Source organism: Choloepus didactylus, chromosome 22, assembly GCF_015220235.1.
Source record: "Choloepus didactylus isolate mChoDid1 chromosome 22, mChoDid1.pri, whole genome shotgun sequence".
Lineage (NCBI taxonomy): Eukaryota > Metazoa > Chordata > Mammalia > Pilosa > Megalonychidae > Choloepus > Choloepus didactylus.
In genome coordinates this window covers 28,621,895-28,640,880 of record NC_051328.1, presented here as the reverse complement: position 1 = coordinate 28,640,880, position 18,986 = coordinate 28,621,895, and the positions used below count along the sequence as shown (strand labels likewise).

The window sequence follows — 18,986 nt, the reverse complement described above, 5'->3', positions numbered from 1 at the left end:
TGCAGGCCACCCTTAAGGCTGAGGGAAAAGTTTGCTGAAGAGCACCATCTGCTGGGCAGACTAGGAAAATGCAGCTCTGGGGAGCCACCAAGAAGGATTTTTGGCATATTTCCTGACTCTCTTCCCAGGGCTCTTTGCAACTGGTCTGTCATCTCCAGGGTGACCCTCCTCCCAGAATTTGATCTCCAGGCAAAAGCAGCTACAGACAATGAGAGGAGAGTAAAAAATTAATTATATGGGTAAAACAAAAACAAAAACAAACAGAACAGATCAAGATTCCCAGAGAAGGAACAGAGGAAAGGAAGTTTTCTCTTGGGAGTGAAACAATTGAACAAATAATGCAATGTTAAAAATTTTACCACATACCCAGGGCAAGAATCAGATGAAGAAGAGATGAAAAAATTTGCTCAAACATGGGCAATTCTTAAAGTCTAGAATAAGTTGAACCTAATGTCAAGAGGAGCCTTAACACAAAGCCAATCAACAACAAAACCTTAGGTAACAGAGAGAAATGGACCTTCAGAGTAAACTCATCAAGATAATCAGATGCCTAAGTATAAGCAAAAAAAACTACAAGCTATACTAAGAAACAGGAAGATATGGCCCAGTCACAGGAACAAATGAAAACTTCAGAGGAGACACAGAATTTGGAACAACTTACCAAAGAAGTTCAAACAAATTCTCTCAAATCAATTCAAGAACATGAAGGAAAATATGGATAAAGAGATAAAGGGTATTAGGAAGACTTGAACAGACATTTCTCCAAAGAGGATATACAAATGGCTAAAAAACACATGAAAAGATGCTCAACACCATTAGCTGTCAGGGAAATGCAAATCAAAACCACAATGAGATACCATTTCACACACCCTAGAATGGCTACTATTAAAAAACAAAAAGAAAATTACAAATATTGGAGAGGATGTGGAGAGACAGGAACACTCATGCATTGCTACTGGCAATGCAAAATGGTGCAGCTGCTGTTGAAGACAGTTTGGCAGTTCCTCAGAAAGTTAAGTATGGAATTACCTTATAACCTGGCAATCCCTCTATTAGGTATACACCCAAAAGAATTGAAAGCAGAGACTTGAAAAGATATTTTCACACCAATGTTCACAGCAACATTACTCATAATTGCCAAAAGATGGAAGCAATCTAAGTGTCCATCAACTGGTGAATGGACAAACAAAATGTTGTATATACATACAATGGAATATTATTCAACAATAAAAAAGGAATGAAGTTCTGGTTCATGTGACATGGATGTACCTTGAGGACATCATGTTGAGTGAAATAGGCCAGACACAAAAGGACAAATATTGTACGATCTCACTAATGTGAAATACTTGAATAAGCAAACTCATAGAGTTAGAATCTAGAATATAGGTTACCAGGAGCTGGGTTGGGGTTAGGGAATGGGGAGTTAATGCTTAATTTGTACAGAATTTCTATTTGGGTTGACAGTAAAATTTTAGAAATGAATGGTGGTGATGGTAGCACAATATTGTGAGAGTTGAGTCAACAGCATTGAATTATATAAGTGAATGTGATTAAAAGAAGAAATATTACATCTTATATATGTTACTAGAATAAAAATTAAAAGATAAAACAATAGGACCATACAACACAGTGAACCCTGTTGTAAATAATGGACTATATAGTTAATAGTATAATATATAAAAATGTTCTTTCATGAACTATAACAAATGTACCACCCTAATGCAGTAATAGGATGGTATACTGGAAAAAAATATACCACAATGTAAATTATGTATTACAGTTAATACTACAATCATGATATTCTTTCACCAATTATAACAATGGTGCTACACTAATGCTAAGTGTTAATAATGGGAATGGGTATAGGGGAACATTGTATTTTTTACATAATTTTTCTGTAAACTTACAATTTCTTTAATTAAAAAAATAAAAAAATAGAATCTTTGTGGTAATGTTTTCTGCTGTGCAAGTGTGAAATGTAGATGCCCCCCTCACCCCCCCCAAAAAAAGTTGTGCACTCACGTACATTGTCTCATCATGACATTAACATCTCTAACTTCCACACTGCCACACTAAAGCCCTAGTCACCCTAGTGTTTGAGGGGATGAACAACACTGTAGTAGCTCTCTACAGCAGCCAGACATTTACCTCCCCCTGCCAAGTTAGGCTGTGATGAGAGCTGCACTGGCTGGCAGCTGGGTTTGTCTGAGGTGAAGACTGTGGGATGCTGAGAGAAAGGATTAAGAGGCCAGCCAAGGTCCTTCTCTTTCCAGAACAGGATATAGGCCCTGGATAACCCAGTGCCCACTAATATTGACTAACTATGTAACTTTACCAAGGTACTTAACTCCTGTGGCAGTCGGCTTTGGTGTTCACCACAAACCCATTTCCTCTTCATCCTGTGCTTACAACTAGACTACATTTCCCAGACTCCCTTGCAGTTGAGTATGCCAGTGGAATATGAACAAAAGTGACCTCCTATATAAATCTCCAGTGTCACCTTCTATATAAATCTCTTGAGGGCAACCCTCCATGCTTCTTCCCCTCTTTCCAGCATGTTGCATATGAGACTATGATCTTCCAGGTTACACATTAAGGTTGGCAGAGCCATAAGATGGAAGGAGTCTGGGTACCCAATTATCTGCATGAAGGAGAGTCACCTGCTGATTAGGAAACTTTATTTTGGACTTTATGTAAGCAGAAATTACTTTTATTGTATTTGTGATAGTATATATCTTTGTATTTGTTTGTGATAGCATTTAGCATTACATTCACTAGTATAATTTCTCTTAACCTCAATTTTCTCAGCTATAAGATGGGACTAATAACTGTACCTACTCTGTACGGTTTTTGTGAGTATTAAATGAACTAATGCATGTAAAAGCCCTAACACTATGATTAATATACATTGTTGATGGTATTAATGTCTCTATGACTCAGATTTCTCATTTGTAAAATAGGTCTAATAAGACCTACCTTTCAAGTTGTTGTAAGGATTAGAAATTACACACACACACACACACACACACTGAACCTGGCACCCATTTGTCACTCATTAAATAATTGCTTTTATATTACCTCTAAAATATACAAAGTCACACAATTTAGGAACCTTTCTAAAATAAAGTTTCAATACATACAGTTCATGAAAAGTGCCCTAGATACCAATTTTCTGATGAAGTAACATTGAGGTAACTTTCACATTGAAGAAACCATGAATACCTTTTTTAAAAGGATCATTTCCTACATTCTTGAAAAGATAAATAGGCAGGTCTCTTCCAGAAACCACAATGACTGGTTTTTAAAACACAAGTTGAAGATTAGTGTAATCCTAGAAAATTCTAAAGTGTCAGCATAGTTATCTTCATTAGGAAATTCTGGAAAATGGAGAAGGTTCTCTATCCTCTGACCTATAGGAGTTATATTGTCAGTGAACAAGCACTGCATAGATGGGGAGATGCATTTCTGTTTTCCCCCTGCAACCTGCAAAATGATGACGATGAAACAACTAAATGATGGCTTTGATGCCTTTTAGTTTTTGGTGAAGTTGGAGGGGGCTGCAGAGGATGGAAAAGGCTGCTCCTCCAGCAAAGCAAGGAGAGAGGAGGAAGAGTCCGAGCATTTTGGGGTCTAGAATTAGTATGAGCAATGGCGAATGGATGTGATCATACAAGTTTTCTATAAAATAAAGGCAATCACAAAATAAAAAAAAATAAAAAAGGAAAGTACCATTTGAAACATATAAAGATATTATACAATATTAAGTCTTGATTAACAATTCTAGTGTTTACCTCATAACAATGGACGGATCCAACGAAAACTTTCCCAATATCCAGTAATTCAAAGTTGAAATGAATATTAGGTCCCATTCCTTCTGCTTTGATTCGGAGAGGCAGACGGATCTCTCGGCCTAAAAACAATCCAGACTTTATTATCCAAAATGGTGCTATATCATAAGTTGTTACCAATGACAATGATCAAGATTATTATCCCTGAACTGCACCAATGGAACTGCAGTTTAATGCTTAAGACTTATCTTATCTTTAGGAAATAGGAATAATGTTAGTTTCTTACATTTAGGGAACAGTTTATATTGCAGTTCAGGCTGACGTTTTAGCAGAAAAAATAATTTAAAGTGTTGGCCCAATTCTTAACATTATTCTGAAGTTCCTTAAAATGAAAATAATTTTTATAAATCAGAGATGTTGTGCCGGTTTGAAGCTGTTATGGACCCCAGAAGAGCCACGATCTTTTAATCTAATCTTGTGGGGTGGGACCTTTTGATTGAATATTTCCATGGAGATGTGACCCCGCCTAGGCAGGGTGGGACTTAATTAGATCACGGGAGTCCTTTAAGAGAGCTAACGGAGAGAAGGAGCTTAGAGAAGCTGAGAGAGACAATTTGGAGAGGAGCTAAGATATGTAATCTAGAGTTTGCCCCCAGGAGAAGCTAAAGCCGACCCAGGCACTTGGAGATGCAGTCAGACAGACGTTTGGAGATCCTAAGCTAAGAGATGAAGCCCAGAGTTTGCCCTTGAGAAGCTAAGTGAGAACCCACAGATGCTTAAAGAGAAAGCCACTGGAATCAGAAGCTGGAAGCAATGCAACCCAGGAGCAAAGGACCAGCAGAGATGCCAGTCACGTGCCTTCCCAGCTGACAGAGGTGTTCCGGATGCATCGGCCTTTCTTCAGTGAAGGTATCCTCTTGTTGATGCCTTAATTTGGACACTTTTATGGCCTTAGAACCGTAATTTGTAACCTAGTAAATCTCCTTTATAAAAGCCAATCCATTTCTGGTACTTTGCCTAATGGCAGCTGTAGCAAACTGGAATGGAAGGTTAATCACCAATTGATGCTTCCCTTAAAATAAGAGACACCATGTTGCACAACTCAAGAAGTGTTGTTCACATTGATCCTCCCCCAATTTAGGTAGATCCAGGGTGTTAAGGGATCTGAATTTAGGAATCTTATCTGACTTACTTTGCAGAGTTTCTTCCATACACAGGAAAAGGAATCCACTTAACAGTATCCATTATACCACATTCATGATGAACCCAGGTTCAATACAGAGCACATAACCTTTAAGGTACTGACTGGTATTGTCTCCTTTTTTTAAAAATGGAAATATCTTCATTTGATAATACATGATCATTATAAAAAGTACAGAGAATGTGGAAATTTTCTCATAATTTCACCACCCAAAGATAACCACCATTAACATTTTGGTGCCTATCCTTCCATTCTTAACCATATCAAAACGCTGGTAATGTAAATGAGAGCATATGCTATATATTATTCTGTAAATGCTTTTTTTCACTTAACAATACATCTGAAACATCTTTTCATAAATGCACCTAAATATCTGCCTTATCCTTCTTAATATAAGTTGCTGGTTGACTGTAGGGAGGTAAATATTTTTTAACCAGTCTCTCTGTTTGGACACTTAAGTGGTTTCCAACTTTTTACAACAACAAACCACAATTTAATAAATGTCCTTGAACACATATCTACAAATAATTTTCCTATATTATCTTTAAGCATTTTGAAGATATCATTCTATCGTTTCTTGTCTTCCAGTGTTTCTGTTGAGAAGTCAGCTCATACATAGTCTTACAGTTCATTGGAATAATATGTATTTTCTTTTGGCTGTTGTTTTTAAGATTTTCTTTTTGTCTTTTTTTTTCCAACAGTTTTACTATGATATTCCCAGGTGTGGTTGTATTTATCCTACACTTGGGATTTCTAGGACTGTTCAGAACCTTAGATTAATGTCTTTTATCAGTTTTGGAAATGTTTTAGTGATTATCTCTTTAAATACTGCTTCTGCTCCATTTTCTTACTTCTCTTCTTTTGGGACTCCAATCATATATTAGATCTTTTTTCCATATTTCAATCAACTCATGTTCTTTTCTGTACTTTGTTTCTACATGCTTAAGTGTGGATATTTTCTTTAGATTTATCTAACTTCTAGTTTACAAAATCTATCTCTTACTATACTTAGTAGGTTGCTAAATCCATCCACTGAATTCTTAGTTTGTTATTATAACTTTTCAGTTCTAAAATTTCCATTAATTTAAAAAACAGTTTCCAGGCTTCTAGTGAAATTCTCAGTCTTAACTTTTGTTAAGAACATGTAACAATCTATGTCTGATAATTCTATTATCTGCCTTCCCTCATCACCCTCCTCCACTATTTTAGCGCTCTAATCTATTGGCAATTATTTGCACTCTGTAGTCAAGAGAAGAGTACTTTGATAAAGATCAAACTTTCAGAATAGCGATGAAAGAGAATTGCAAATTCTCTATATGCAAATTTCTAGTGTCTTGATTTTCTATCAGATTGTCTTATCTGCCCATACACCTGGTTATTTTTGATTGAGTATTAATCAGTGTATATAGAAATTTGTAGAGATAATTTGAAGCCTTAAGACATTATTGTCCTCAAGCTTCTGGCTGATGACTAGGGGGAATTAGCAATTCCAGATCACCTTAATACAACTTTTCTCAACTAATATTCCATAAGAGAATTAAGTTTTGCAGCTAATTATTTGAGTGAATATCTTCTCATTTTTCCCCAAAAAGGATAGCTAGTTCCAATCTCCGTACAAAAAAAATGAGTTAATTCCTCATATACAATAGATGCCTCAAAACATTAGGGATCAATCATCTCCTAGAACCCAGTGGAGAAGAGTCGTCTTAATATAAGCAATGATTGAAAAATGATTCAAAGTTGAGCTTCAGTTCTTGTGAGGGCTGGTCCATTCAAGTCCCCACTTTACTGAATCCTACCCTAAAGCCTGGGGGATTACTAAGGCCTGTCTTCTTGGGCCATGAAGCCCTATGTCTCCTTCCCTACCCACTCTTAACTTTTCAGCTCTATCAAAAAGGCAGTGTTTTTAAGGATAAAGTGGCCCCCAAAGCCTGGGTGTCTTGGTTTCCTTATTCTCCTGGTTCTAGGCCTTATAGTTCTTCACCGTCCTGGCAGCTTTCTGTTACTGTCAAAGCAGACTTTATATATATATAGCCTAGTGTTTCTAGTTGTTCTTAGAGAGAGATCCAAATTACCAAGTCCACCATTATGGGAAGTGGAATTGTCATAAAAAAGGGATGCACATTTGTCAGAACAAAGGGATGCACATTTGACATTTTGGTAGCTATAGCCATATTGTCCTCTAGCACTAACAGCACACATACACATCAACGGCATATAAGGTTTCCTGGCTCCCCACTTCTTTCCCAGGAGCAAGCATATAACCACTTTTGAAAATCTTTGATAGTTTTACAGGGTTTCCTTAAATTTCCACTATTTAAATTTTGAATTATTTAAGGAAAAAGGATATATTTGCTTTGTGTACAACATCTTGATACACTGAAAATCCTTTTGATGCTTTGCTCAATGTAATTGCTGGTATTATAGCAAATACACTTTGAATATCCAAGTGATATTTCTAATTTATTGTCATTACAATGCATTGTGAAATTTTATGTTCCATTGTCTTCTGTTAATATTTAGCTTTTGTATCTTTAATGCTTTCTCTCCATGACTGTTCTTTTAAAGACAGGAACACTTATCTCTGTGTCTCCTCTAGTAGTTGGCAACACAGTGAACAAACAGTAGGCAAGTATGACTTAGATTATAAGAAACAAAGACAAATTCTAGCAATACTTGGGGTAGCTAATTTATTCATAGCATTTTCCATCTGATCCGTAGAAAAGAGGTTCCACTAAAGATCAGGTATCAGTGATGACAATACTCTAGAACAGAAGTAAAACTTTCAGGGAACCCAAATGTCATTACCTTCCTCCATTAGTTTAGAGCTCTAATCTATTGGCAATAATTTTCATCCTTGGTCAAGAGGAAAGTATTTTGATAGAGATCCAACTTTCAGAATAGCAAAGAAAGAGAATTGCAAATGTATCATGGAATGAATTGCAGTACTATTTATAATTGTCAGGCCTAAAGCTTTCCCCATCTGTTACCTTGACTGCCTTCCTTAAAAAAACGGAGATGTGTAATAAAGCAGTGAGCCAATGTTTCTTCGGAAATTATTGACAGAGTTTGTTTTATTGTTGCTACCCCCATCACCCAGGATAGAATGGGACTACAAAATAACAATTAGCCTTGCTCTTGAAAGAGTTAGTATTTAAGGGTCACATTGCAAATTCTACTTTTCAAACAATATTTTCTAAACAGGGATTTTTCTTATCCTGACAAAAGGCAGCAAGAGAAACAAGCCTGAGAAACAGCTTTAAGGACAGATTATTAGAACAGTAAAATATTAAAATGTTTTAAGAAATATGGCAGTTTCTTATCTGTGGTTACAGTGGTTCTGCTTAACACATGAGAAGCAGGGAGATGTACTGCATAAGCCCTTTAACAGCTCTGAAATCCCTGAATGCAACAGATCCCATTACATTACATTCCAGAAAATGCAAACCATGGGCTTTCAAAAACTTGACATCTAAGATATTTTAGATGTCCAGTATTATACTGGAGCACCTATTCTGAGCAGTAAGACAAGAAAAACATTTTTTAAAAACAGTAAAATTGGAAGAAAAAATTGACACTAGTTACAGATTTTAGGACCTGGAAAATGCAAAAGATCTACAAATAAAATTTTGAAATTAGTAAGATAGTTTAGTAAGGTTGATAGTTACCAAATCAATACACACAAGTCATTGCATTTCTATACCTAGGGAACAACCAGAAAAATATGTAAAGTACCTAGAAATAAATATAATAAAATATACTTAATCCCTTCAAGGATCAAATTGTAAAACTTTACTGATAAACATTTTAAAAGATCTAAATAAATGGAGATGTTCTAGGCTATGTTCTTGAATAGGAGGACTCAATAATATCATAAAGATGTTATTTCCCTCAATTAATCCATATATATTAATTCAATGGATTACTAAACAGAATGCCAACAGGTGGAATTTGGTGGGGTTGCTTCTAAAAGTTAAATATAAAGTCAAAGGGCCAAGAACAGTCAATATATTCCTAAAGAAGAATAAAGTGAAGGAACTTGCCCTTTCAGATACTAAAATATATTATAAAACTGTGATAATGAGATAATATAATACTGGAGGAAAAAAAAAGAAAAAAAAAATCAAGAGAACAGAATAGAGAACTCAGAATAGATGCACACATATATGTAAATTTGATTTATGACAGAGCAAGTGTTGAAGATCAGTGAGGGAAGATGGACTATATAGTACAAGGAGCTAAAACAACTGGACATTCATATGGGGTTAGTTGTAAGCTGAATATTGGCCCCATAGATATTCTTGTCCTAATCCCAGGAAACTGTGAATATTATCTTTTATGGCAAAAGAGTAAATATTACCCAATATGGCAAAAGATGTGATTAAGTGGCACACTAATACTTAAAAAACAGAAAATTGGAAAAAAAAACTGACACTACTTACTGATTTTAGGACTGATTACCTGGAAAATGATCTACAAATAAAATTTTGAAATTAGTAAGACAGTTTCACATCTTTTGCCATATTGGGTAATATTTACTCTTTTGCCATAAAAGATAATATTCACAGTTTCCTGGGATTAGGACAAGAATATTCAGTTTCCTGGGATTAGGACAAGAATATCTATGGGGCCAATATACAACAAAGAGAGTGAAAAGACAAGACACAAACTGGGAAAAGATATGTGCAGTACATATAAAGACAAAGAGTTAGTATTCAGAATGTATCAAGAACCCTATGAATAAAAAAAGACAACACAATGGAAAAATGGGCAAAATGCAAGTAGAAGTTTCACAGAAGATGAAACACAAATGGCCAGTCAACATAAGATGCTATTTTTATTAGTAATTTCAGAAATGCAAATCAAAGCCACAGTGAAATGCCATTTCACACCTACCAGAAGGGCAAAATTTAAAATGTTGATTAATACTAAGAGTAGTCAGGGTTATGAAACAAGGTTATGGACACTCATCTCCTGCAGGGAGGAAAAATTCGGCACACTCTGTATGAAGAAGTTTGATTACCTAGTAAACCTTAGTGTGTACATCCTATATGTTCTAGCAATTCCACTCCTAGGGATATATCCTAGAAAACTGGGCACTGTGTGCCTGGACATATGTTCAAGAATGTTCATAGCATCATTGTTCTTAAAAGCATAATAGCATTAAACTAGAAATGACACATGTCATCAGCAGTGAAATGAATAGACAGATATTGGTATATTCAAACAACAGACCATAATATGACCATTAAAATAAACTATAGTTACATGCACGGTGTTCTAGTTTGCTAATGCTGCTGGGATGCAAAACACCAGAGATGGATCAGCTTTTATAAAGGGGGTTTATTTGGTTACACAGTTACAGTCTTAAGTCCATAAAGTGTCCAAGGTAACACACCAGCAATCGGGTACCTTCACTGGAAGATGGCCAATAGTGTCTGGAAAACCTCTGTTTACTGGGAAGGCACGTGGCTGGTGTCTGCTCCAAAGTTCTGGTTTCAAAATGGCTTTCTCCCACGACGTTCCTCTGTAGGCTGCAATTCCTCAAAAATGTCACTCTCAGTCGCTCTCCAGGCATTTGTCTTCTCTTAGCTTCTCCAGAGCAAGAGCATGCTTTTAACGGCCATCTTCAAACTGTCTTTCATCTGCAGCTCCCCTCTCAGCTCCTGGGCATTCTTCAAAGTGTCCCTCTGGGCTGTAGCTCCTCTTCAAAATGTCACTCTCAGCTGCACTGAGATCCTTCTGTTTGTCAGCTCATTTATATAGTTCCAGTGATTTAATTTAGACCCACCCTGAATGGGTGGGGTAACACCTCCATGGAAATTATCCAATCAGAGTCATCACCCACAGTTGGGTGGGGCGCATCTCCATGGAAACACTTGAAGAATTACAATGTAATCAACACTGATATCTCTGCCCACACAAGATTACATCAAAAATAATGGTGTTTGGGGGGACATAATACATTCAAACCAGCACACACGGCATGAATGAATCCAGAGAAACAACTATAGTATGATAATTTTAGGTAACATTTAAAACATGAAAAGATAAATTATATATGCTTACAAGATATAGCCACATATGACTTAATATGTATAAAGAAAATCAAGGAAATGATTAACTGACACAATTTAGAATGAATAGTTACATCTAAGCAGAGGATGGAGGGACAGAGAAGAAGCACTTACAATATTGGTAAAGTACTATTTCTTAAGGTGGGTGATGGGTTTACAATTGTTTGTCTTACTGTTATTCTTTATGCCTTACCCATAAATAATAGATATTATTTTGTGTAATTTCACTATTAAGTCAAACGATTGCAAAAAGGTCTCTCAGATGTTAAGTAAAGCAGTTCATTGTATGTTTGTATGCACAAAATTGTACAATGTACAGGTATTTCTTGAGCTACCAGAATTTTCACATTCAACAATAATATGACATAAATTGTTTCAACTAAATTCATTATCTAAATTAAAACCACGCTATAATGCATATGTATGCCCAAGCCAGCAAAACCACTTAGGTTTTGCTCGAGTCCCAGCAATACAATGTCAGGTATGTTACAGTAGGACCTCAGCTGTTCTGAGAGATTGGTCTGACATGTTCCTTGTTTAAAACATGCACATTATCAGCTCATCGTCCCACGTTTTCCCTGAGGGATTAGTCCTTCATGACTCCTGTAGTTTGCTTCTGCCAGGAATTCAGGGCAACTACCAACTGGTACCAATTTTGAGACTACTTTTAGAATCTTTAACACATTATTTTATTGTTTATACTACACTTTATGTTCATAGCAGTGTAGAAAGAAAATGTAATTTGTATCCAATATTGTACAGTGTTTTTATATTCTACAAACCAATATTCCCATTAATAAGCTTATTAAACACTAAATAGACAATTTGGGAGTTTTAAATATTTTGTATTATTCATAAATCTTTGATGCATTGTTACATTGATATTTTTAAAAATTTAGGGAAATTGATGGGATTTTTGTATGGACAGGGAACATGACTTTTTTTCGTAGTTAAAATAATGGAATATGAATTCCACCACTCCACAGGAACTACTTCTTAATTAGGACAGGGCACAGGACTTGTCACAACCTTGGATTCAAATCTTGGCTTCAGAAAACCTGCAGGCAACTCATCTAAACTCTCTGAGCTTTAGTTTTCTCATCTGTAAAACAAAGCTAATGATTCCAATCTAATTGACTGAGTTATTTGGAGGCTCAAATGAGATTAAGAAGTCTTCATTTTTATATACAAATGTGTTCATATATATTGTGTACATAAATTACTTACAGCTGTTTTTGAACCACAATACCCAGAGCAGGCATTAGATTAATCTGATAACCCATTTAAAATCATATTTATCCATGTTGTTGTGTGTATCAATAGTTAATTCCTTTTTATTGCTGAACAGTATTTCATTGAATGAATTTATCACAATTTGTTTATTCATTGACCTGTTGATTGACATTTGGGTCTTTTCTAGTTTTTGACAATCACACAAAAAAAATGCTATGAACATTCATATATAAGTCTTTGTATGAACATATGTTTTCTTTTCTCTTGAATGAATACCTAGAAATGGAATGGCTGGGTCATATGGGAGGCATATATTTAACTTTTAAAGAAACTGCTAAACATATTTTCCAAAATAGTTGATCCATTTTACATTCCCAGTGGCAATGGGTGAGAATTCCAGTTCCCCCACATCTTTGCCAACACTTGGTATGGTAAGGCTTTTTAGTTTGGCCATTATAAGTGTGTAGTGGTATCTCATTGTGGTTTTAATTTGCATTTCTTAACAACTAATGATGTCAACATCTTTACATATGTTTATCATCCATATATCTTGGTAAAGAGTCTGAATATTTTACCCATTTTAATTGGGTTGTATTATTATTATTATTAACTTATATATTCTGGATACAAGCCCATTATCAAATATGTGATTTTCAAATATTTTTCCTAGTCTGTGCTTGTTTTTTTCATTACCTTTACCAAGTCTTTAGAAGTGCAGCAGTTTTTAATTTATATGAAGTCCAGTATACCAATTTGTTCTTTTATGGATCATGCTTTTGGTGTATCTAAGAAATATTTGTCTAACACAAGGTCATAAAGATTTATGTTTTTTTCCTAGAGATGTTATCGTTTTAGGGCTTACATTACAGTCTATGACCCATGTGAATTAATTTTTGTATATGGTGTGACATATGGGTCTAAGATCACTTTTTTTTCTAGTAAGTGCATTTAATGATGTAAATTTCCCTCTAATCATTGCCTTCCCCCCAAAAAAATAGAAGGACAGGAGATATGTTCTTGTTCTTATCTGGGAATGGGGAACTAAACTGAGATCCTTGCATAAATCCAGAACCTGTACAGGCTACCTTTTTACAAAAAGGAAACAAAAATTCTCCCATTTGTCTCAGTAAGCAGCAATTAAACTTGTCCTCAACCTACCACACTCTGAAAAGGGCAAAAGAATACTATGAGAAATTAAAATCCCATTTATATGTATTTTACAAATTTATACTATCTGATAGGTGAAAAGAATCAGAAGCTGAGAAAATAAAAATCCTAGGGCTCTTGGCAGAAGGAAAAAAAAAGTACTCTTTAGGAGTACTTCCACAACCCAGTACCCATTGTAAAGATGGGTGCACAATACTAACATTTCAAACCACCTGAAGAAACAATGCCTCCATCCTCTGCTTAGAGGTAACCATTCATTCTAAATTTTGAGTAAAATCATAGGGCAGCACAAATGGGTGAGTTAGCATCCCAAGAATTTGAGATAACAGAGAACTCTTAAAGAAATGCTAACATAGCATTCTTAAAATTCTTAAAGAGTTAAGTGAAGAAATATAAACTATAATGAAGGAAAAACATGAAAATATTCAAACTATATAGAATTTCTAGAAATGAAAAACCACATCAATGAAACTAAAAACTGAATAAATGAGTACATCAAAGATTAGACATAGCTGAAGAGAGAATTAGCTATTAGAAGAAAGATCTTAGAAAATACCCAGAATGTATCATAGACAAGGAGATTGAAAATGTAAAGGAGAGGCTAACATATATGGTAATTCCGTGTGTGTGTGTGTGTGTGTGTGTGTGTGTGTGTGAATTTCAGAAAGAGAAAATTGGGAGAATGAGAGAAAAGAAACATTGACAAAATCACTGCTGATATGATGTAACATGCACCATAACATATTCTCAGTAACATATTCACAGGTTGTGGGGATTATGACATGGACATCTTTGGGACGCTATTACTCTGCCTACCACAGTATGTATCATATACATCTCCATATCTATGTTATATTTTGCAATGACAAAATATTAAAAATTAAATTGTGGTATACAAGTACAAAGGATTCCCATACAACCATGAAAAATAATGAGACTTTTTATTCCTGCTATGGAATGATCTCCAAGAAATATTAAAAGGCAGTATCATTTTAAGTATGCTATCATTTCAGTAAGAAGGTGTGAGGGGGGAAGTATATCTTATGTATTTGCTTGTTTAAGCCTAAAAGTATATATATACAAAACAAAGCAAAACAAAACAAAATAAGGGAAGGAGCTGTTCTATCTGCCAAAGACGTATTTCTTAGTGACCTAAAATCAGGAGGTTTTACAAACCCTTTGAAGATAATAGTAAGGAATCATCATCAGCCCTTGAAAAGACACATAGAATTACATGGAATTTAGAGGGAAGATGATATGGAATTACTATGTAAACAAAGCCCTTCCCTGATAATCATATCTTTTAATAAACCACTAACAAAATAAGAATGTCATGCAGATGCAAAATTATACTATTCAGTTTACCCAGGATGTGAATTCTGTGGCAAGATTCAGGATTTCAAATGAAACAATAGATAAATACAACTAGTTGTGTAATGTTTGGGAACCTCCTGGAGAGCAGCCAACCTCTCTGGAATGTGGCCAAGCACAACATTCTAGGGGACTATAGATGGGAGGGAGGTCCCACCACCTGTGGCACTGGAGCATTTCCAGCCTGTATCTGAATGCTGATGTACCAACATTTCTTCCAGACCCAGTCTGGAAATGACAATGTCAATCCAGAAACTTCTAGTCCATTCTATATTCATTCTGGATCATCTTGAGAATCGCACCTTCATGAGAAAGGCAGAGGCCAGATCAAATTAGGATTAATTCACTCATTTGTTCATTTTGTTCATTCATCCATTTATTTATTTACTTATTCATTTAATCAACATTTATTGAGTGGCTTTTATTTCCCTGGTGCTAGCAGCATATGACATACAGTATTATTCCAATATATAAATTTCAAAAAGAGGCAAAAGTATACTATTTTGTTTATGGATGAATACATAGGTGGTAAAATTATTTATGAAAGCAAGAAAATGATTACCATAAAGTCAAGGTGATAGTTACACCCAAGGAGGGTAAGGGAGACATTATCAGGAAGGGACACACACCTAACCTAGGGGGAGGCAGAGAGCTGTACGGTCTCGGGTCAGCCAGTCCATTCTTCTGCACAATCCTTAGACCTCCTGACCTCTTTTTACACAGAGAGAAGTAACTGCGAAGATACAGATTAAAAATGTAGCAGAACAGTGGAATTTTAGCACTTGAAGGGACTTCAATAGTTGTGCACACACTCTCCCCTCAAGTTTAAGATAGCCACAGCAGCCTTACTTTTCTTGGGAAAGCTACACATAAAACAGCAAAGGTAAGTAGCACCAGCCACCTTGAAAAATAAACCCATTTCCTCATTCATATATATAAATGGACAACCAGGAACCAGAAGATATGGGGGGAAAAACCCTGTAAATGAATGAAACACAAGCATAGCTGACCCTGCAGATAATTCAGAGAACATAAGAAAATCTTTTTTAATAGATCAAAGATCAATTACTATCCTCAGATAGATCTGAGAAGAATTTGTTCCATAAAAGAATAGAATGTTAGGAAAAAGGGATACAGAACAAAAGAGGTCTTGAAAATTAAAAATATGATTGCAGAAATAAAAGATTTTTCAGAAGTATGTTACAAAGAATTGAACTCAGTCTCTTGCAAAGCAAGCAGCAAGTGCTTCACCTGATTGCAAAAAAAGAAGGAAAAAAAGGAAAACCAAAAATTCCAGAGGAAGTTTTTGAATAATATATTTTTGTATCTCTGCAAGGAAGTTCCAAAACTCAAGTTGGCCCTGAAACCAATTCTGGCAAAAGGTTTTCTTGAACTGCAAAGGGAAAATAATGTAAGTCTAGAGCAACGTGGATTTGTTGTTATGATCTTTATAAAAAGGAAAACTGCCAGCTTGAAGAATCAAGTGGCAGTAATGCACAAGCTGGACTGTTTACGTTCAGGAAGGTGGCTCTGTGGACATGGAATTATCCCACCCCAGTGCTGGCCACAGGTGTGCTGGTGGTTGAGGAGAGCTGTACATACACAGTGCTCTCCTGCATTCCTGGAATTTCCTGACTACTATATATTCCTGTAATAAGTATTTCTCGGGGTATCCTTCTTTAATAGCTTTGAGGTGCATTTAATGCCATCTACTAATAGTGTTTGACTATTAAAATCTTGTTCTCTGACAACAGACAAACAGACTCAAGTGGCCCACGGAAAGCTGGGGCAGATGACAGAAAGGGACACTCCTAGACATGGCTTCATGACATTTCAGGCACCAAGCAAAAAAAGAAAGCCCTAAAAACATCTAAGAGAAATAACAGATCACCTATAAAGGAATGAGAATTAGACTACCTTCAGAATTTTGGGTTTTTACAATAAAATTGGCATACTGTCTTCAAAGTTTGGAGGAGAAATTATTTTGAACTTAAAACACTGTAGTCAGTCAAACTACCAAGTATGAAGGCAGAATAAGACATTTTCAGGCATTCAAGGTCAAAGTTTACCATCCTTATACCCTTTTGGAGGATACTACTTGGTCAAAGTGAGGGTGAAAAGGTATGATGGAACAAACCCAGAAATTTAAAACAAAACAAAACAAAACAAAAAATTCCTGGATAAAAACTATGCAGGAGGCAATTGATCTGAATTAGAATAAAGAGTTGGTGAACTTTGAGAAGAATGTCTTCAAGAAGTAGATAATAAATTCTAAAATTAGAGAGGAGAAAGGAAAGGAGGAATGAGAACCTACAGGAAAAAAACAAAAGCTGTTTAAGAGTCAAGTGAATTATGAAGTAAATTAAAATAAGGCATAATATTGAGCAACCGATGTAATGTAAAGAAAGAGAATCTACTTGATACAGATTTTAGGGACATTCTTTGAGTGATAGAACGTTGGACTAAAGAGGATAAAATGCAACTCTAGAAGACTGTTTGGTCCTTTGATAGATAAGATTTCCAGACAAAATTATATAAATGCTATTTTTAAGTTCAGGAATAAGCCTGAAATATGGAAGCCTTCAAATATAGAAGACTTAAATACGGCTATTAATCATGGTAATGTAAAAGCTGAACAACTCACAGAAGTGGAAAGGAAAAAGTGGGGTGGAAGGTGATGGGTGGGTTAGGGGTACCAATATTCTTATGTGCTAAGAGATATTGTAAATTGATGGAACAAAGCACATAGGCTTAAGCATATTATTTAAAGCTGTAAATAAAACTTATAAAAAGAACTATGATAAAAATAATTGGGTTGTCAGGGGCTGGAGTTGGGGGAAGGAGACTATAAGGGGCGTGAGGGAACTTTATGGGGTGATGGAGATAATCTACATCTTGATTTTGGTGGTGGTTACAGGACTGACCATGTTTGTCAAAACTCACAGAACTGTATACCAAAAAGGTATGAATTTTATGGCGTGTAAATTATAACTCAATAAAATAAATTTTAGAAAATTTTAACTGAAAATTGGAAGGAAAAAGAACGACTGAGAGTGTGCCGGTTTGGGTATATTATGTCCCCCAGAAACGCAGTATTTTTTAATGCAATCTTGTGGAAGCAGACAGATTAGTCTGTTGTTTAGGGTGGAACCTCTGATTAAATTATTTCCATGGAGGTGTGGACCCTGCCCATTCAGGGTGGGTCTTGATTAGTTCATTGGACTACTTAAAAGAGCTCTAGAGCCATTGCTGACAGAGACACTTAGAGATGCTTGGAGATGCTTGGAGTGACATCTGGAGGTGCTAAGAGATGAAGCCCAGAGTTTGCCCTGGAGAAGCTAAGAGAGGATCCCCAGTTGCTTAGAGAGAAACGCCCTGGGAGAAAGAAGCAAGGACGCACAGGAGTTGAGACACAGAGGCCCGAGACATTTTGGAGAAAGCCATTTTGAAACACAATCTGGGAGCAAAGGACCAGCAGACACCAGCCACATGCCTTCCCAGCTGACGGAGGTGTTCTGGATGCCATTGGCCATTCTTCAGTGAAGGTATCCTCTTGTTGATGCCTTAGTTTGGACACTCTATGGCTTTAGAACTGTAAATTTGCAACCTAATAAATCCCCTTTATGAAAGCCAATCCATTTCTGGTGTTTTGCATAATGGAAGCGTTAGCAAACCAGAACAGAGCGGTAATATAAGTAAACTAAATCCTCATCTTTCTTATTGGTGAAGGCAAAAGTAATGTACAAAGTTGATAAATCAAGAAATAGCAATATAAGCATTGAGTTAGCAAGGGAAATTACCACGACCGGAAACAGCTAAAAGTTGTTCTTCTGGGAAGTAGTTCTGGGGAAATAGACTACTATTTAGCATTTAAAATTTTAAAGTCTATATGTTTAATTTATTTATGTACTTATTTTTGTCACTGGTATTTTTTAAAATTCCAAAACATTTTTAAAATTGCAGAAAAGTGTCTAGATTGCACAAAGAACTTTCATATATGCTTTTCAAAGAGACCCATTCAAGTTTTAACAATTGTTTCCAATAATGCCCTTTATAACAGAGGATCCAATTCCAGGACACATGTTGCACACAGTTGTCGTGTCTCTCATCTCCTTCAATCTGGAACAGTTCTTCAGTCCTTTCTTGACT

At 35.7% G+C, this 18,986-nt stretch overlaps 1 protein-coding gene across 11 annotated transcripts in view; it reads right to left on the bottom strand.

Moving 5' to 3' along the window:
• HYDIN (HYDIN axonemal central pair apparatus protein) overlaps positions 1–18,986 on the bottom strand; it is a 534,664-nt gene that overhangs the window by 305,274 nt on the left and 210,404 nt on the right. For 10 of the 11 annotated variants that reach the window (XM_037815908.1, XM_037815907.1, XM_037815906.1 and 7 more), the window contains exon 11: positions 3,792–3,910. In XM_037815908.1, the coding sequence (XP_037671836.1) occupies positions 3,792–3,910 (119 nt within the window). Of the gene's footprint in view, positions 1–3,791; positions 3,927–18,986 lie in introns of all 11 variants that reach the window. The other variant, XM_037815911.1, reaches the window with a different exon arrangement.